Source organism: Andrena cerasifolii, chromosome 4 (genome assembly GCF_050908995.1).
Source record: "Andrena cerasifolii isolate SP2316 chromosome 4, iyAndCera1_principal, whole genome shotgun sequence".
In the NCBI taxonomy this organism is placed as follows: Eukaryota; Metazoa; Arthropoda; class Insecta; order Hymenoptera; family Andrenidae; genus Andrena; species Andrena cerasifolii.
The window spans coordinates 18,721,247-18,740,617 of NC_135121.1; the positions used below are offsets into that span (position 1 = coordinate 18,721,247).

Genomic DNA, 19,371 nt, shown 5'->3' on the forward strand with positions numbered 1-19,371 from the left:
GCACAGTGTGTTCATGTTTCCAATGTACGACAGCGTTTCGTTATTGTATTATACGTTTAAATAGAACAGAGGCATTGATTACAAATATGTAACGATTAGTTAACATTTTGAAACGTGAGCTTTTTAACGATAAATCGCGTAGTGTTCGTATAATTTTGGAGAATTTGTTGCTAGTTAGAAATCCTTTGTTAAAACACTTGCTGGATGTTCTCAATCTAATAGATGAAACATAACCAGTAAATGCATCTAAAGATTTTTCTTGTGTAGAGTCGTTAGAAATTTAAAGAGATAAGGAAGATTAAAATTCACGACGTTGATGTGAAACGTGAGTATTTTGTTTACCGCTTTCATTCTTTTCCCGAGCATCACGCTCCAAGAAGGCTTGCCACGGTTTCGTATATCCAGCGAATTACATAAATTCAAGTTGGCCTGCGAATCAAGTGCCAGCGGCCATCTTGGAAAATCCTTTTTTGCATTTCGAACGAACGAAGTGTCAAATATCGATAATTGGCTCAGCTTACGCGGCTTAACTGAAAAATTCTCGGAAGAATTGAGCTTTCCGATGAGAGCTAGATTTTTTTCAGAGCGATCTCAAAATTAGAACAATAGGAATCAATTTCGCGCCATTGAGCAGTACACATTTTTCAATAGCTTGCATTTAAGAGCAAGAAAAATATAGGGACGAGTTGCGATACAAACAAATCGAATAAGAAAGGGGGTAGGAGAATTTTTCTGTCGAAAGTTGGAAATAATATAGACAAAACGGCTTCGCAAAAAAAATCGTCTAAGAAGATGGCGGAGACCAAAGAATTGGAGGTGAGTGAAGTATTAAAAGTGGTGCAGTGCAGTTAAATATACGTGCGAAATCTCGTAGAAAAGTCGGCAGCTCTGCGTTGTGAATCTGTCGTGGTTATATCCGGGTTATCAGCGACTTGCGATTCGCCTCAGTGAATTATATCACTAGACGCTTGAATATACTACTATGCAACATTTCACGTCGGTCTGGTTATGATTGTTTTCATTTACCCGAGAAATATTACAGATCGATTGATAAAACTTTTTCTTTGGTCAATTCGTACTTGCGAGTATGCCCTATCTACCGAATAATGCTTACGCAAGCCGGAAGTATCTCCGTAAAAATAGGTAACCTCAACTCTTTCTTTATTTCGATCAAAACATTCTCAAATTCTCACCGATATCACCGTGTATTCCAATGTCATCAGTATGCCGTTCAGTGATTAATATCGATTGCAATCGTAAGCAGAAAATCTATTTCGCTACTGTATTGTATGCCTCTGTCTTCATACCATATGGGCATTCATGGGAAAATTGTTCATTTCCTTAGAATGGAAAACTTGAAGTATGATTTTTATGCCTGGTACTTTCAATTCTATTTTGCATTCTCATACGATTGTGCTTGTGGACATCAATATGATATATATATACATAGATGTTTATCAATTGATTGATACTAATAATGAATCATAACATTGACTCTGTGTTAGTAGCTTTTATTTCGTTTTATAACCGGATATATTGCTCGATTGTTATTAAGGTAACAATTTTAGGATAAGTGCACGTATAAAATTTTCCGATACATGAATATTGTGTAATTTTTGTGATTGCAGAATATGGTATTGAGTTTTCGAGTATCTGAACTTCAGATGCTTCTTGGATTTGCTGGTAGAAATAAATCGGGTAGAAAAAACGAGTTACAAGCACGTGCACTAGAATTGTTACGTTTGAGATCCCATCCCGTACAGCTCAAAATACGTGAACTATATAAAACCATACAGTGAGTATCAATGTCAATGCAGGTGCATGTCTAAATTACATTAAACCGTAACAACGCTAGCTTTCGCCATCCAGATGTTTAAATGTTTCGTTTCCTTGTTTGCTCCTCTAAAGAATTGAAACATACATGTCTATCCCCTTGTATCTACTATGGCATATTATTATACTTTAAGTGTTATACATATTAGTAGACCACGGACTCGATGAGACGCAAGCTTTACCATTTATTCAAAACTTTTGTTTAGAGCTGATCAGCTGGTGGCGCACCAAATGTATGGCCAAACAGGTGGTTCTGGGGAACCACAGATTGATCAAAACATGCATTCCAGAAATTATTACACAAGGTAATGATACAGAGCAGGATAATATAACTGATAAACTTTCGAGCGAGTAGTTTATCTCTTATCGCTTACCGAAACCAGTAATTATAATAATATCGTATTATCTTTGATTAATGCGAAGGCAAGCTATCAGTCAGCAGCAACAGTCACAGTCCGCAGTTTCCAGTGGTAAAGACCTGCCACCGGCGCACCAAGCATCCTTACCTCAAGCACCTAGAACGAACCCAGTATATCAGTCCACAGGATATACTAGCGTGACGCCACAGGTGAGTTTATAAAGTTCCGTATAAAGTACCGATAAATTATTACAAGCCGATGAATGATTTCCTAAATTTACCTGGTTTCAGCAGACCACAAGCGCAGCGTATAATCCATATCCGTACCCACAGAAAGTTTTACCACCTCAGTTGCAAATACAGCCTAGGAGTCAGTACCCTGTTCATCCAGACGTCAGACTAAAAAAGCTGCCATTTTTCGATTTACTGGCTGAATTACTGAAGCCATCTAGTTTAATGCCTCAAGGGTCTATGAGATTACAAGAGAACACATTTATGTTTCATTTAACCCCGCAACAATCTACCGACATAGCTAGTTCGCGAGATTGTCGTGCAGGAAGTAAAATGGACTATACTGTACAGGTGTGTTCGATTGATTGCCCTTTGATGTTGTGAAAGCCTTTGTAACTTAATCCCTGAACGTTACAGGTACAAATGCGATTTTGTTTACAAGAAACATCGTGCGAACAAGAAGACTGTTTCCCGCCTAGTATTGCCGTGAAAGTTAACGGAAAATTATGCCCTCTACCTGTACGTAAATAAAAAGCATATCTTTGCTTTCTCAGGTTTCAATTACGATGAAGCGTTCGAGTTTTACATAGCGTATTGATTTTTATTCTTTTTTTTTATAGAATCCGATACCCACGAACAAGCCAGGAGTAGAACCAAAGAGGCCGCCGCGGCCTGTCAATATTAGCCCATTAGTTAAGTTATCTCCCACTGTAGGAAATCAAATTCACGTCACGTGGTCGGCCGACTACGGCAGACGGTACGCAATCGCGATATATTTAGTTAGGAAACTTTCCAGTACAGAATTATTATCGAGATTAAAAAGTAGAGGAGTTCGACATTCGGATTACACGAGAGGTTTAAGTAAGTAACCATAGCTGATCTTTAAAATTGCGAGTACCGTTGGAAATAATTATTATCGATATCATCTCATTCGTAGTTAAGGAAAAGCTTAACGAGGACGCAGATAGCGAGATAGCGACGACGTCGCTCAGAGTGTCGTTAGCTTGTCCGTTAGGGAAGATGCGGATGATCACGCCGTGCCGCGCATCCACGTGTTTGCATTTACAATGTTTCGACGGGTCATTGTTTCTTCAAATGAACGAAAGGAAACCGACGTGGAACTGCCCTGTTTGTGATAAACCAGCATTATACGACACACTTGTGATCGACGGATACTTTCAAGAGGTACTCAACTCTAAGAAACTGTTACCGGATGTGAACGAGATCCAGTTGCTCCAAGATGGGTCGTGGGAGAATTTAGTTCTGAAGAAAGAGAAGGACAAAGACAAGACTGAAACGAACGTGATCATGAACACGCAGGAACGTAAAATTGATGTGGACACCGTAGACTTAGGTGAGATTTCATTTCATTCCATTGTACGCACACGTGTGTAAGAATAAACGTGCTAGTAAAATGTTTGTATGGAATAATTCGTTGCGTCGTAGTAATCGAAGCTTTGGTGTTTTATAGTTTCGCACTGTTACATATTTGTACATAACGTGCTATTATGCGATTTTTTAGATGAAACCAATCCAACACCTCCGAAGGAAAAGAAACGGGCCGTTGTTATTGACCTAATATCAGATAGCGATGACGATGACGAAAATACCACACCCACGCAAAGTACAAAGAAAGTAGCTAGTGGTACACCCTCGCCAAAAAAATCGCAGACTAGCTCTATTAGTAGTACAAGTGAATCCCCAGAGTTGATGATAATTGATTTAGAATAAGATTCTTTTTTACCCGTACTGCTAGCGCAAGATTGCCAAAATTTTTAAACGACTAAGACCCGCACGGAACGAAGGGAATCCAAAAGTTTGTTAGTTTTATGATTATCGAAGTAAAGAGCTACTAAATGACTAGTATTATATAAGTGAATTCATCATGTTTTTACTTTTGGTACTTAAAACTGGGAAGAAATGAACAAGAGAGTATGCTGATTTTCTTCGATTATAATAGTTCAGCATTCCTTTGTATCGTTACTATGTGTACAGTTGATTATATCATTTCCATTTACTAAAACAAAAAAAAAATGAATTTAGATCATTAATATAAAGTTAGAACAAATATTTTACTACATTTTTTTAGTATCGCGAAATGATCGTTGTGTAAGATCATCCAAAATAATAAATTTACGTTTGTTTTATAGTGTAAGCCTCTTATTAACCTTGATATGAAAACGAGCAGAGCGTAAGATGCGCCTTACGCTCTTGTAAATGATTTCTTCTCTATTAGGAATATCATTAAATGTACATATTTTCCTAAAATGTCGATCCTTTATTGAAGTTTCCTAGTTGATCAGGGTTAATGAAAATGCTTAGATTATATTTATTGCTGGCATTCTATCACATAAAAGTCAAGCTTTCCGTAGCCGTAAGAAATAAAATAGGGAAAGTCGACACAAAGAGGATATCAATAATGTGAAACTTTTGTAACGCCATTTTTATATGTAAATGACGCGTTCAATGCGCCTCAGACTTTATTCTTCTTGTATAGGTTCCTCTAAATTTGGATACATGAATTTGCGAAGCAATATTCCAAAGAGTTGTTGGTCCACAGGTTCTCTTGTATCGTACAAGCTCGGAGCTTGAAATATTATACCAAGCGTTCCTCCAGTACACGCTATTGTAAAAAACCCAAAGGAAAAGTCTGTCCATAACCATGGTTACGAATTTCCAATCCTCTATAACCTGAAAGTACAGAAGATAAATTCAATGACGGAAGCAAGCATTGCGTTAGAATAACATTGATCTAGAAGCTACTGTTATAATTAGCGAGAATAGGATCAAAACGTTGGTTAAGTGTTAATTAAATTGTTAAGAGGAGGGAAGTATCAAAAGTAAAGCAAAGGATTCTCGGAAGCATTATAGAAGTTAGTTCACTTAATTATCTCTGTCTGTTGAGCAATAAAGCGCACCCCCTTAAAGGCTCATATTGACGTCCGGGGACAAGTGTCTCGGCATCGCGTTTTCGCTGTCGGTAACTGTAATAATATGTCATTGTTGCTGGATATTTCACGAAGTATAGCGTGGCATTTGTTTCATGTAAGAACGTGTCACGCTGCATGCACTCATGAATCACAGGGTTACAGTTAATCCGTGTCGTGACACGTATCGTGTCATAATAGATGTAATAAATAAAATTTTGTATGATCCATATTGCGTCGCACGCAGACAGAAATGATTTACCTGATGCGTGGGGAATAAGCCGTGCATCGTCCTCGCTTATATTCTTGTATTGCCAGGGGTAATGGTTACTTTAGGGGAGGCATCACCGATTTCAATGACCTCCAGCACGTATATTGTGAAAGTCATCATTCTGAACAACATTTCCCTTTACACTTTTTGGCGCTCGGCTTTGGTTTACGAGATATTCGCAACAAACTTTATTTAATACCAGAACTACCGATTTTAACACATACTTATATCGGTTTGCTACCGTGCTTTACGCGCCCGCAACCGGGCGTGCGCCCCCGCCCTAATTTAGCCTCAACCAATACTAATACCGTCGGTTGTGAAACAGATTTCAATGTATTGTGCCGAAAGTTTTTTATTAATATCTCTGAAACTAAGGCCGACCGCCAAAAAGTTTAGAGGGAAATTGTTGTTCAGAACGACGACCTTGACAACATATGTCAAAGTCAAGATCATCGGAGATGCCTCCCCTAAAGTAAACATTTACCATGGTTACCTAAAATTTATTTCATGTACCCGTCGTCGTATTCTGGAGTTGAATACGGCGTCCGACGCATCATCAGTATTCTCGGCATCCAATTCAAAAACACTTGCCTGACCCATGGCGACATATTGTGAGTGGACGGAAATCTGTGCAGCAAAGTTTCGTATAATGTGGTACTGTATCGTTAGCCCGTAATTTGATAAGAAATTCTGCTAGCTAACACTCTACTGCGATTCTAAATTCCAGACACCAAAAGGAAAAAATCAGCTGGCGTCCCAACATTTTATCGTATCTTCAATTCTAAGAGACACCTATCGCTGGTGGCTTCCAAGACACCTCGCCGGTGAATTTCACCATTGTCATGAGCGTTACTTCGTAATTCCCATCGGCGTTGCGAAACGAATGTACATTGTTTGTAACTGCTTTCAACATCTTTTCTCTGTGCGCAATTAATCGAGCTAAGCGAATTATTTTCTTGCAAAATGTTATGTTTCTTTTTAAAATCCATCCGTGTCAATTTTTGCAGTTAATCAAAGTTATTCGTAATATTTCTTGGGCATTTACTTATTGTACGACACGATATCTGGCAGCCAAATATTTTCAGAAGGCACGTTAAACAGTTCCACGCCGCCGTATTCCTCTTGATCCCATCGCAATTGATAGTCCAATCATTTCTGTATATTGTTTAGACGTACCGCTTTAATTATTTAATTCTCTAGTCTAATTCATATAGTTATCCGACAGGATGCATTGGAATATATTTCACTCGTTCCACCCAGACGTTAGTAGTCATCACCTGGTTCTTCAAATTCTGTGGGTTTTGAAAGAGAATCTGTGACTATTAATATCAGCGATACAGTAATTGAAAAATTATGTAAGATTCTTCATTCCATTTTAGTTACCATTTCGATGAGTTGTGACAGCTTTAGGCCGAGCAAAACCGTTAAGGTTTCTGTATTATTGATGACAAGGCGTATAAGTCTGTTATAATTCGCCGGCAAGTCATCGTATAGTCTCATGGTATCCGGATTCGCCTCCAAAGTTTTTCCCGCGGCACCTGAGCACGTATAATCTTTGTCAAAATTCCCAACCCTTTCGGGAAAAAACAACTAGGAGGTTCGTTGTGAAACTGGATTCACAAGTTGCTACAATGCAAAGAACGAAAGGCTTACCGTATACAATGCTGAGAGTGTAAAAAAGAACACCGAGCGCCCACATTTTAAACGTAACTATTTACAAGCTTGTACGGAGACGAGATGGCCGCGACCACTCCCAGTAAAAGGAGGCGAGCGTTCACCTGCTGGCACCATGCACAGCGGTTTTCAACTGTACATCACTGACCGTAAAAAAGGAACGGACACTGCGCTGAATGTTCTTCTTACTGCGAAAAGTGGGAAACACGATTAGCAGAGCGCGAGCGTTCTGCATCCCACTGGACCAAAATCGATATCCGAAGTTAGCGCCATCGTGCACGCACTAGCCTTCCTCGATGCCCGCTTGGCGTGGCCTCTGTCGCGCGTGCGCGGCAGCGGCGCGCCCAGTGATATTTTCAAACAAATTGGTGCGCGTGCGCCTCACGTCCCGCGGTCTCAGTTGTTAATTTTGTTTTTTTTTAGTGGTTTAAAACGCAGGGACAGATTGCAAAGTGCCATCAGAAGGTAACTGAACTGACTGTTAACGCTCTGTGCGATAGTAGTTTGCTTGGGAAGTGGGTACATGGTTAGATTCATCGACGTAATGAGATTGACTTTTCGCAATCAGGCATGCTCTTATGGGGTCAAACAGGTGGTTCTGGAGAGTCACAGATTGATCAAAACATGCGTTCCAGAAATAATTACACGAGGTAATGAATTAATGATACTAAAGGGATTGATGAAAGGATGGTTGTATATCCGAAACCCTTTTAATGATTCCGTTTATTTAAATGGTGAGCGTAGCGTACAAAATTGTATTGTCCTTGAGCGGTGTGGTAACGGCTTTCTGCTTTTTAGAGGTAACCTCGCTATTTATCTTTCGGCCGCGTGTTCATGGAGGGGGACTGACATCAGCTGTTCGGTTCGGTCGCGGGCCGCAAACGAACGCCGATACGAAATTGTTTTCGTTGAGCGTCTAGGTCGAGCGACATCAACTGTCGCAAATGTGTACCCGGAAATGAGTGGTGTACCCTTTTTTCTTTCCTTTTTTCACTCGCCGATTCGCGGCGGTTTAGGCATCGCCCCGGCGCTAACGCGTGGTCGCTACATCTTGCTTAATGACAACTTTGCGCACGGCCGATACAATACGAAGCAGAACAATATAACGCGTGGAATATAACTGATAGAGTTTCGAGCGAGTAGTCTATCTCTAGTCGCTTACCGAAACCAGGAATAATATCTTATTATCTTTGATTAATGCGAAGGCAAACTATCATTCAGCAGCAACAGTCACAGTCCGCAGTTTCCAGTGGTAAAGACCTGCCACCGGCGCACCAAGCATCCTTACCTCAAGCACCTAGAGAAATCCAGCATATCAGTCCACAGGATATACTAGCGTAATGCCACAGGTGAGTTTAAAAAGTTCCATATAAAGTACCGATAAATTATTATACACCGACGAATGATTTCCTAAATTTACCTGGTTTCAGCAGACCACAAGCGCAGCAGCATATAATCCATATCTGTACCCATAGAAAGTTTTACCATCTCAGTTGCAAATACAATCTAGGAGTCAGTACCTTATTCATCCAGATATCAGACTAAAAAAGCTGCCATTTTTCGATTTACTAGCTGAATTACTGAAGCCATCTAGTTTAATGCCTCAAGGGTCTATGAGATTACAAGAGAACACATTTATGTTTCATTTAACCCCACAACAATAAACTAACATAGCTAAGTCGCTAGATTGTCGTGCAGGAAGTAAAATGGTTTATAATGTACAGGTGTGTTCGATTGATTGCCCATTGATGTTGTGAAAGCCCTTGTAACTTAATCCTTGAACATTACAGGTACACATAAATTTTTTGCAAGAAACACCATACGGACAAGAAAACTGTTTCCTGCCTAGTATTGCTGTGAACGTTAACAGAACATTATGCCCTCAACCTGTACGTAAATAAAAAGCATATATCTCCTTTCTCATATTGAAATTACGACGAAGCGTTCGACTTTTATATACTGCATTGATTTTTATTAAATTTTTTTTTATAGAATCCAATACCCAGGTACGAGCCACAAGCCACTATTAGATCAATAGGTACGTTATATCCCACTGTAGCAAATCAACATTACATCAATTATCTGGCCGACTATGGCAGATATTCCACTAGGAAACTTTCCAGTACAGAATTATTATCGAGATTAAAAAGTAGAGGAGTTCGACATTCGGATTACACGAGAGGTTTAAGTAAGTAACCATAGCTGATCTTTAAAATTGCGAGTACCGTTGGAAATAATTATTATCGATATCATCTCATTCGTAGTTAAGGAAAAGTTTAACGAGGGCGCAGATCGCGAGGTAGAGATGACGTCGCTCAGAGTGTCGTTAGCTTGTCCGTTAGGGAAGATGCGGATGGTCACGCCGTGCCGGGCATCCACGTGTTTGCATTTACAATGTTTCGACGCATTGTTGTTTCTTCAAATGAACGAAAGGAAACCGATGTGGAACTGTCCTATTTGTAATAAACCAGCATTATATGACACACTTGTGATCGACGCATACTTTGAAGAGGTACTGTACTCTAAGAAACTGTTACCGGATGTGAACGAGATCCAGTTGCTCCAAGATGGCTCGTGGGAGAATTTAGTTCCGAAGAAAGGGAAGGACAAGGACAAGACTGAAACGAATGTGATCATGAACACGCAGGATCGTGAGATTGATGTGGACACCATAGACTTAGGTGAGATCTCATTTCATTCCGTTGTACGCACATGTGTGTAAGAATAAACGTTCTAGTAAAATGTTTGTATCGAATAATTCGTTGCGTCGTAATAATCGAAGCTTTGGTGTTTTATAGTTTTACGCTATTACAGATTTGTATATAACATGCTATTATGCGATAGTTTAGATGAAACCAATCCAACACCTCTGACGGAATGGAATCGGGACGTTGTTATTGACCTAACATCAGGTAGGGATGACGATTACGATGATGATGACTATTACGATGACGGTGACGAATATACCACACCCACGCAAAGTACAAGTGGTACATCCTGGCCAAAAAATTCGCAAACTAGCTTTATTAGTAGTACAAGTGAATCTCTAGACTTGTCGGTAATTTATTTAGAATAAATTCTTTTTTACGCGCATTACTACCGCTAGATTGCCAAATTTCTTAATCGATTGAAATCCGCATGGAACGAAGGAATACCAAAAGTTTGTTAGTTCTTATATCGTTTCCATTCACTAAAACAAACAAAAAATTTAGATCGATAATATAAACTTAGAACAAATATTTTACTACATTTTGGTATCGCGAAAAGATCGTTGTGTAAGCCTGTTATTAACCTTGATATGAAAATGAACGAGCATAACATGCGCCTTATGCTTTGTAAATGATTTCTTCTCTATTAGGACTAATATTAAATCTACATATTTTTCGAAAATGTCGATCCTTTATTGAAGTGTTTCAGTTGATCAGGGTTAATGAAACTGCTTAGATTATATTCATTGCCGACATTCTATCATATAAAAGAAATAAAATAGGGAAAGTCGACACAAAGAGGATATCAACAATGTAAAACATTTTGTAACGCCGTTTTTATATGTAAATGACGCGTTCAATGCGCCCCAGAGTTTATTCTTCTTGTATAGGCTCCTCTAAATTTGGATACATGAATTTGCGAAGTGATATTCCAGAGAGTTGTTGGTCCACAGGTTCTCTTGTATCGTACAAGCTCGGAGCTTGAAATATTATACCAAGCGTTCCCCCAGTACACGCTATTGTAAAAACCCAAAGGAAAAGTCTGTCTAGAACCATGGCTACGAATTTCCAATCTTCTATAACCTGAAAGTACAAAAATAAGTTCAATGACGGAAGCAAGCATTCCGTTAGAATAACATTGGTCTAGAAGCTATTGTTATAACTAGCGAGAATAGGATCAAAACGTCAATTAAGTGTTGAATAAATTGTTAAGAGAAGGGAAGTTTTAAAAGTAAAATAAATGATTCTCGGAAGTATTATAGAAGTTAACTCACTTCATTATCTCTGTCTGCATCTTTTATGTGTTGAGCAATAAAGCGCACACCCTTAAGGGCTGATATGACGTCCGGGGACAAGTGTCTCGGCATCGTGTTTTCGCTGTCGGTAACTGTAATAATATGTTTTTGTTTCTGGATATTTCACGAAGTATAGCGTGACATATGTTTCGTGGAATAACGTGTCAAGCTACATGCACTCATGAATTACAGGGTTACCGTTAATCCGTCTCGTGTCATAATAGACGTAATAAATAAAATTTTGTATGATCTGTATTGTGTCGCATGCATACAGAAATTTACCTGATGCGTGGGGAATATGCCGTGCATCGTCCTCTCTTATATTCTTGTATTGCGAGGTAACGCTTTCAAATCCATCTGGACTGCCTTTTAATTCAAGAGGATAGTCTATAACACTGTCGTGAAAATTATTACAAGTCTTATTCATAGCTTTCTAGCGTCCCGCGATCTACAATTTGGAAGCTCAAAAGATACAGAAGTGGTTACCTAAAGTCTATTTCATTGGTATAGCCGCTATCCATGTACGCGTCGTCGTATTCTGGAGTTGAATACGGCGTCCGACGCATCATCAGCATCCTCGGCATCCAATTCAAAAACACTTGCCTGACCCATGGCGACATATTGTGAGTGGACGGGGATCTGTGCAACAAAGTTTCGTATAATCTGGTACTGTAACGTTAGTCCGTACTTTGATAAGAAATTCTGCTAGCTAACACTCTACTGCGATTCTAGATTCCGGATGCACCAATTGTCTGAGAACTTACCGGAAATGTACATTTAAAACACAGACCGTAATCCATATTGATAAAGTGACAAGGATCATAGTAAATAGCAAGTATTTTCCTAGAAGAGGTATGGCCAGTGACGTGGGTGGTATAATTTCGGCCAGTAATAAAAAGAACACTGTCAGCGAGAGCAGAATGGAAGAACACAGCGATACCTGTACAAATAGAGATTTTTATGAGAATCTGTCTCTTTATCGTTTTTCTCAGTATTTGCTTACTTTCTCGCCGGAGTCACTCGGCAGGTAGAAGACGAGCACCGTGAGGAACGTAATGCCCACGCAAGGAATGATGAGGTTCACCGTGTAAAACAGCGTTTTCCTTCGCATCGTGATGTTGAATGTGATATCTACGGAGAAGTAAGAAGATATAATTATATTTCATTACGCCGTGCGTAGGCTTGAAATTGGTTTACCAGAATATGGTTCCGTGCAACACGGGTAATACTCCTCATTCCTGGATGCCGGGACTTCAAGAATGTCCCATTCTACTGACGAATAGAAGTCGCTAAGGTCTATCCCCAGCGCGACCAAGTTGCTGCCAGGCTCTTGTTTCATGTGTTTCAGATCCACCTACGCGCAAAGGTCTTTACAAAGCATATTTTCGAAAGACGATACTTAGAACGACTTGTTTGCGATTTAATCCGCTCGAAGAAATTGTCATTGTTCAAGCATTCATTTTGGAGTTATAACCTGAGCGCCGTTGTACGTCCACGAGCCGAATTTCATAATGCAAGATTGCTCGTCGAACGGGAAGTATTCGACGTTGATCTCGCAGGACGATTTATAAATCGCTGGTGGCTTCCAAGACACCTCGCCGGTGAACTTCACCGTGGCCTTTGTCATGAGCGTTACTTCGTAATTCCCATCGGCGCTGCGAAACGAATGTACCACTGTTTGTAACTGCTTTCAACATCTTTTTTCTGCGCGCAATTAATCGAGCTAAGTAGATTGATTTCTTTAAAAATGTTGTTTCTTTGTAAAATTCATCTGTGTCAATTTTTTGCTATTAATCAAAGTTATTCGAATTATTTCGCGGGCATTTACTTATTGTACAACACGATATCTGGCAGCCAAATATTTTCAGAAGGCACGTAAAGCATTTCCACGCCGCCGTATTCTTCTGGATCCCATCGTAATTTGTAGTCGAACCATTTCTGCAAACAATGCGAAAGCGAAGCAATAAAAACATATCAGTATGTATCTAGTTTAGACGTACCGCTTTAATTCTTTAATTCTCTAGTCTAATTCATATAGATATCCGATAGGGTGCATAGCAATATATTTTACCTGTTCCACCCAGACGTTAGTAGTCATCACTTGGTTCTTCAAATTCTGTCAGTTTTGAAAGAAAAGCAGTGACTGTTAATGTCAGCGATACACTAATTCAAAATGAAGTAAGATTCTTTATTTCATTTTATTCACCATTTCGATGAGTTGCGACAGCTTTAGGCCGAGCAAAACCGTTAAGGTTTCCGTGTTATTGATGACAGGGCGTATAAGCCTGTTATAATTCGCGAGTAAGTCATCGTATAGTCTCATGGTGTCCGGATTCGCCTCGAAAGTTCTTTTTCCCGGGGCACCTGAGCACGTATAATCTTTGTCAAAATTCCCAACCCTTTCGGGAAAAAACAACTAGGAGGTTCGTTGTGAAACTGGATTCACAAGTTGCTACAATGCAAAGAACGAAAGGCTTACCGTATATAATGCTGATAGTGTAAAAAAGAACACCGAGCGCCCACATTTTAAATGTAACTATTTACAAGCTTGTACGGAGACGAGATGGCCGCGACCACTCCCAGTAAAAGGAGGCGAGCGTTCACCTGCTGGCACCATGCACAGCGGTTTTCAACTGTACATCACTGACCGTAAAAAAGGAACGGACACTGCGCTGAATGTTCTTCTTACTGCGAAAAGTGGGAAACACGATTAGCAGAGCGCGAGCGTTCTGCATCCCACTGGACCAAAATCGATATCCGAAGTTAGCGCCATCGTGCACGCACTAGCCTTCCTCGATGCCCGCTTGGCGTGGCCTCTGTCGCGCGTGCGCGGCAGCGGCGCGCCCAGTGATATTTTCAAACAAATTGGTGCGCGTGCGCCTCACGTCCCGCGGTCTCAGTTGTTAATTTTGTTTTTTTTTAGTGGTTTAAAACGCAGGGACAGATTGCAAAGTGCCATCAGGAGGTAACTGAACTGACTGTTAACGCTCTGTGCGATAGTAGTTGGTTTGGGAAGTGGGTACATGGTTAGATTCATCGATGTAATGAGATTGACTTTTCGCAGACAATCAGGGATGCTTCGCGATTGACGCTGGTTCCGTCTAGTGATTCTCTATTGAGTGATCGGAACAACGTGTATCGTCACTGATTGGTTACCGCGATTTTGGAGCAAAAGCGGAAGTAGGCAGAGAAAGAAACTGTAAAAAAGAAAGAGGCAGAAATACTGATAGAAAGAGACAGAAATACTGACAGAAAGAGAGAGAGAGAGGGAGAGGGAGAGAAATACTGATAGAAAGAGATAGATATGTTTATTTTCGGTTTTGCTCCAAGATGGCTGCGGTTATACCGATCACTCCCTAGAGGATCACTAGTTCCGTCTTGACAGCTGGCGCACTCTGTGGCGGGTTTCGTCAACTATTTGAACTTCGAAAACTCTGCATCCTCGCAATGTTTCTGAAAATTAAATCTACTTACAAGCATCGCCACGACGAAATGGTATCGCAGATTGTGTTAATATTTAATTAGTTTCATTAAGATGAGACTATTTAGACTAAATCTGAAGTATAGATTTTGTTCTTTTTTTTGTATTATTTTGGATTGATTTAGACGCGTCGGAAGTAGTCAGGAAGTTGAAATTATTTGTCGAACTTAATTATTAAAAGCATTGCTAGTAAAGATACGTGAAAGCAGATTATATAAAAGTTTCATTTGAAGTGGGAAATATAGAATTGGATTACATTTTTTGTGGGCTTATTAATAACAGAAGCTAGTTCTATTTTGCATTTAACGAGACAAGTGAAATGTAAGCTATCCAAGTAATCGATTATTTTGTAGACTTTAGAGTTTATGAAATAAAAATAGTTACATCCAGTTACAGACCTTTCTCTGTGCTCATCAAAAGTCTTTGGCTATGATATCATATTCTTCCCTTCAAATCAACCAACTATTTTACGTCTTGTCCGGGTTGAACATTAATTAATAAGAGTACGCACTTGAATCAGAGCTATTGTAGAAGAGTTTATTGAAGCTCCACAATTTTTCTTATTTATCGAGCGAAATCGATAGCTGCATAGGAGAAACTGACCGCTCAAAGACAACCCATTTAACGCTTTGCTTATGAAAGAATAATCAGATGCGAACCGCGTTAATCGATAATGCATGTGAAAGGGTGGAACTTTGACAACGATATCACGAGTATAAAGAGTACTTCAACAGGAACATCATTCACAAAACGCAGCGTCTTGTCTGACCCCACGTATGCCCCTATCACTTAACACGCCTTTCTCATTCATTGTTCCCTAAAGACACTCACAACTGTCATCGATATTCTTCCATTATACAGTGGGGGTATTCTATAACGAACGAATATTATAACGAACAGTTTTTCCCACTAAATCAAAACGCTTACAATGTACGAATATGTTATTCTCACAGACCGGCACATTCATTAATGTTAAACATTTTAGTTATTGCTGAATTTTTAGTACTCATTCTCACAGTAGCTGATTATTTTAGTCAAAGAAATAAGCCAAAAAACCAAAGACAAAAAGGGTATGTTGATTTAAACTTAAACGTATGTTAATTTGTTAAAAAAAATTATTTTATTATATTTCAGACTTCTTAAATGAAGATAAAGTCATAAATTAAACAGAAATGTACATCTATTTGCTTCAGAATTATTATTCTATACATTAATAATTACTATTACTGAAATTACTTCTTAATAAAAATTCTTTTCTGATGGGCGATGATGTGTGGACTGTATTGGAAATTGGTTATAAAATAAATGAACCTTTTATTTTTTTTATTTTATTTTTATTTCACGACTAGGAAAGAATGTCTTTCTAACACGGTACACCGAACAGAAATGAGCTTTTCTCTAACAACGGACTGTTTTATCACCGTTGCCGGATATTGAAAGAAAAAGACACTCTACAGACGTATCATTCTCTTTTACTATATTCAGGTTTCCCTGAATGTTGAATCACTGTTGCCTTTTAATAATTATAGTATATGCAATAAAAAGGCTAAAAAAATCTGAATATCACTTCAAACATACCAATTAATATGCAGGCAAAACGTTAAACAGTATACACTTATACTTTTTGTTAAATAAATTCCCGAGGAGTACCTAACACCCCATCTATTTTTGTTTTTGTTTTTATTGTTTTCCTGTGTTTTAAGCAGGATGGGCGTTTCAAGCTTATTTTTGCTTATATTGCCCAACGAACTACAGTCCCATTTTTTCCCCCACCTCTCTCTTTCGGGTCCCAGCAGCAGCAGCGCACCGGGAGAAAGGTGGTCTCCCATCTTTCCCCAGTACACCGCCCCGTGATGCTTAACTTCGGTGATCTAACGAGAACCGGTGTTTTCCATCACGGCTGCGGTCGCTGGTTAACCCCATTTGTAGTCGTTGCATTGGAAAACAATCCCAAAACGAAGATACATTATGCCTCGTTTACACGAGTCAAGTTACTCGACTTCAAGCCGCTTGAATTCAAGTATATTGACTTGATGTTTGTGTTCAGTAGTGTCAGCCGCCTTCAAGTGTCTTTCAAGATTACTTGAAGCAAGTAGATATCTAAGATAGCGTGAAAGGAGGTGGTCTCCTTCGTTATTCCATAAAATATCACATTTCCCATACATTTCTAAGAATTTAGAAATCTTGTCGTTACTCCATCTATTCTTAGTCATTGTTTTATGATCATAACCTCACTTTTCAATTACAATAGGCATTCAGCTTACTTCAAGTGGCTTCAACTTCACACTTGTACATGCCTTCACACCATTCAAGCTGTATTTCAAGGCAAGAAAAGTTGAAAGACTCTCTACTTCGCTGGAAACTTGAAAGACTATTTCAAGTGAAGTGAATAACAGGTTCGCATTGGTAAAGTAGTTTTAAGCAGAGCGTTGGAGCGGAGCTCGGAGCAGGAGTGGAGCTGGAGCACGGAAAATTTTTACTACTCCACTGCTCCAATGTTTTTTTATTACTTGAATTTTCATTCATTTAATAAGAGCAGACGATAGAAATGTTCTTAATAAATACCAATTCTCAATTCTTCATCATTGAAAAAATATTATATCGTAGGGCCACGCAGCCCGGTGTTAAGGAGGCATAGTACTTTCTTTGCCGGAAAATTAAGCGTTCTTTATAATTTTTGTTTTACATGAAAATGAAAAGCTAGAAAGATGGGATTCGTTGTAAATGAAAGATCACCGTTCGAAAGTATTAAAAGAATTTTTATTTAAAAAAAAAGCAGGTGGAGCGGAGCAGGAGCGGAGCTAATAAAGAATTGTTCTGCTGCAATCCCCTGGTTTCAAGTTACTCGAATTCAAGCGAACTTGACTAATCTGAACGAGGCTTAAGAGCGGTGCCGGAGGTGTGTCACATGTTTTGCATGTTTCGCATGTTTCACAGCCAGGATCGATCCCCGAGCTACATTCCCCGTACGATTATCGATCAAAGGGGCACGTAAACAGGCACAGTGGTCGCGCTCGCGCGCACACTCTGCGGCTTGAGCCACTTAGCGTATGTTTGTTTAGTACCTTTTACGACTATATCGTCAGGGGGTGGGGGGGTGGGGGGGCATGTGTTGGGTTACGAAGGAGCAGCCAGTGTCTGGGGCATGGCTGAGGGTTGGGTGGCGCGGCGCCGTGCTTCGAGAGGGTCATTTATAACTGTTATCGTGAGACTTACTAGCCCACTTACTACCTCCACTGTCTATCCGCCACCACCACCCCCGCGCGCACACCTCTTCTGTTCCGCTCTCTAAGAAACGCGAGCGAGCTGCAGCGGTCCAGCGATCCCGCCGGTCATTCTATCGCGGCCTTTTTATCCCCCAGCCGTTCTGTATCGCGTCAGTAGACAGCCCTTTGAGTAACGACGCCTCTGAAACCGATAGATTCAGAGAGAACCGCGTGTTTTCGCGTCCATCCCTCGCCACCTTTGGCGCCGCTCGACCGACGGAATTTAGAGATCGTCTTTGGTTTTCGCCACCCTTTCTATCGCCCGAGCTCGTGCTCTATGGGGAAGCCGACTGCAACTTTTTCCCACCCGTGACGCCACCAGCACTGGTGCCACTTGTCATCGGTGATTTAGGTGTATTTAAATTACCTTACTTTACTTCCTAATTTCTATTTTTATAATAAGTGTGTTTGTCTATAATTATTATTGTTAGTATTAGGTTACAAAGACGTCGAACCTGGTATAAGGAAAAAGTAGATATTAGAAGTCAATTTTAGCGTAAGAAGCTTTCAAACATTTTTTAATATTTTCTAATTTTTGTCCTTTCGTTGGCATTTTAATTTTGAAAGCAGCAGCCAGCAAAAGTACACGCGCTAGTGGCGCCCTCTGCGTTGAGCTTTGGGGCAGCTTACCCCATAGGTACCTGTATTTGAAAATTTAACTTCGTTCAGATTGCATTCTTGCTGATTGCTTCATCCCGTTGGGGATGATTTGGGAAAGGAACTTTAGTGGTTTTGGACTTGCGTTTACCGTAGGGACTTGGAAAATCTTGTGGATGAATAATTTAGTATCAACAATCGTAGGGGTTTCTGGTAATCGAGAGTAGAGGGTGCATTGATGATTGCAGTTTACGAATTTGGTCTTTTCGACAGGTCTGTTTTGTTCGTCGCAGCCAGTTCTGACGGAAATTCGTAAATCATATAATCGGAATCTTTCTAGTTCGTGGTGGTCGTAGCCGGTGGCAAGCTCGAGCGGAGCGCACTTCATAACGGCGAAACTGTGGGGAAGCTGGGGAAAGTTGTTTCACGTAAAACATATAATTGCCGCGACGCCAATTACAATTCTGTTTTCATTAGCTTTGGGGACTTGTAACTATAATAGCCGTACACACAGTTCTAATCCTTTGTTCTAGGAAAGCCACTTTGAACGGCCAACTGACTGAACTGAACCGCGAACTTTGGGCGCGCAGTGTTTACGGGATGGTAATATGGCGGCATTACATAAATCTGTGTGATAACTAGGGGTAAACTTTCATCTTTAATAGTAGTGCACACGAGTCTCGTTTCACTGTAGGATTCAGGTAGTCAGAGACACTTCAAATACATTTTG

General features: G+C 39.9%; 3 protein-coding genes, 1 long non-coding RNA gene and 1 pseudogene across 16 annotated transcripts; 3 read left to right on the forward strand and 2 right to left on the reverse strand.

Moving 5' to 3' along the window:
* Positions 1-33: 33 nt before the first annotated feature.
* On the forward strand, positions 34-4,571 carry Su(var)2-10 (E3 SUMO-protein ligase Su(var)2-10). Of its 12 annotated transcripts, XM_076810492.1 has the most exons (10): positions 34-325; positions 585-816; positions 1,629-1,795; positions 2,040-2,138; positions 2,257-2,401; positions 2,483-2,773; positions 2,840-2,941; positions 3,043-3,283; positions 3,360-3,776; positions 3,945-4,571. In XM_076810492.1, the coding sequence occupies exons 2-10, from the start codon at positions 793-795 to the stop codon at positions 4,151-4,153; spliced, it is 1,695 nt and encodes a 564-aa protein (XP_076666607.1). In that variant the 5' UTR covers positions 34-325; positions 585-792; the 3' UTR covers positions 4,154-4,571. The 12 variants fall into 12 exon arrangements, with proteins under 12 accessions (XP_076666607.1, XP_076666611.1, XP_076666613.1 ...); XM_076810496.1 differs by lacking the exon at positions 585-816; XM_076810498.1 differs by lacking the exons at positions 34-325; positions 1,629-1,795 and adding an exon at positions 1,043-1,143 and having other exon boundaries at positions 363-816.
* Nachrbeta2 (nicotinic acetylcholine receptor beta2) lies at positions 4,130-14,178 on the reverse strand. Its single transcript, XM_076810502.1, has 13 exons — positions 13,777-14,178; positions 13,504-13,661; positions 13,369-13,413; positions 13,126-13,235; positions 12,772-12,952; positions 12,495-12,651; positions 12,301-12,428; positions 12,062-12,237; positions 11,784-11,936; positions 11,580-11,692; positions 11,277-11,389; positions 10,587-11,085; positions 4,130-4,590 (listed from the first exon to the last, which is right to left on the reverse strand). Exons 1-12 carry the CDS (start codon positions 13,820-13,822, stop codon positions 10,876-10,878), a joined length of 1,590 nt encoding a protein of 529 aa, XP_076666617.1. The 5' UTR covers positions 13,823-14,178; the 3' UTR covers positions 4,130-4,590; positions 10,587-10,875.
* LOC143368132 (acetylcholine receptor subunit beta-like 2) lies at positions 6,122-7,568 on the reverse strand. The gene is made up of 4 exons (XM_076810514.1): positions 7,274-7,568; positions 7,004-7,158; positions 6,797-6,912; positions 6,122-6,247 (listed from the first exon to the last, which is right to left on the reverse strand). The coding sequence occupies exons 1-3, from the start codon at positions 7,317-7,319 to the stop codon at positions 6,835-6,837; spliced, it is 279 nt and encodes a 92-aa protein (XP_076666629.1). The 5' UTR covers positions 7,320-7,568; the 3' UTR covers positions 6,122-6,247; positions 6,797-6,834.
* LOC143368134 (uncharacterized) lies at positions 6,144-6,652 on the forward strand. The gene is made up of 2 exons (XR_013085165.1): positions 6,144-6,274; positions 6,348-6,652. It is a non-coding gene; the product is annotated as an uncharacterized LOC143368134 (long non-coding RNA).
* Positions 7,774-10,566, forward strand: LOC143368126 (E3 SUMO-protein ligase PIAS1-like; annotated as a pseudogene). The gene is made up of 7 exons (XR_013085164.1): positions 7,774-7,944; positions 8,500-8,643; positions 8,725-9,018; positions 9,085-9,183; positions 9,287-9,482; positions 9,559-9,975; positions 10,144-10,566. The product of XR_013085164.1 is annotated as an E3 SUMO-protein ligase PIAS1-like (transcript).
* Positions 14,179-19,371: the final 5,193 nt, after the last annotated feature.

Excerpts from the sequence above, each read along its gene's own strand:
- LOC143368132 (XM_076810514.1), bottom strand. The coding sequence starts at position 7,319 with ATGTGGGCGCTCGGTGTTCTTTTTTACACTCTCAGCATTGTATACG. Across the intron at positions 7,159-7,273 it reads CACTCTCAGCATTGTATACG|GTGCCGCGGGAAAAACTTTG; the intron begins GTAAGCCTTTCG and ends ATACGTGCTCAG. Across the intron at positions 6,913-7,003 it reads TGTCACAACTCATCGAAATG|AATTTGAAGAACCAGGTGAT; the intron begins GTAACTAAAATG and ends CAAAACCCACAG.
- Nachrbeta2 (XM_076810502.1), bottom strand. The coding sequence starts at position 13,822 with ATGTGGGCGCTCGGTGTTCTTTTTTACACTATCAGCATTATATACG. Across the intron at positions 12,238-12,300 it reads CGAGTGACTCCGGCGAGAAA|GTATCGCTGTGTTCTTCCAT; the intron begins GTAAGCAAATAC and ends CTATTTGTACAG. Across the intron at positions 11,390-11,579 it reads GCATATTCCCCACGCATCAG|TTACCGACAGCGAAAACACG; the intron begins GTAAATTTCTGT and ends ATATTATTACAG.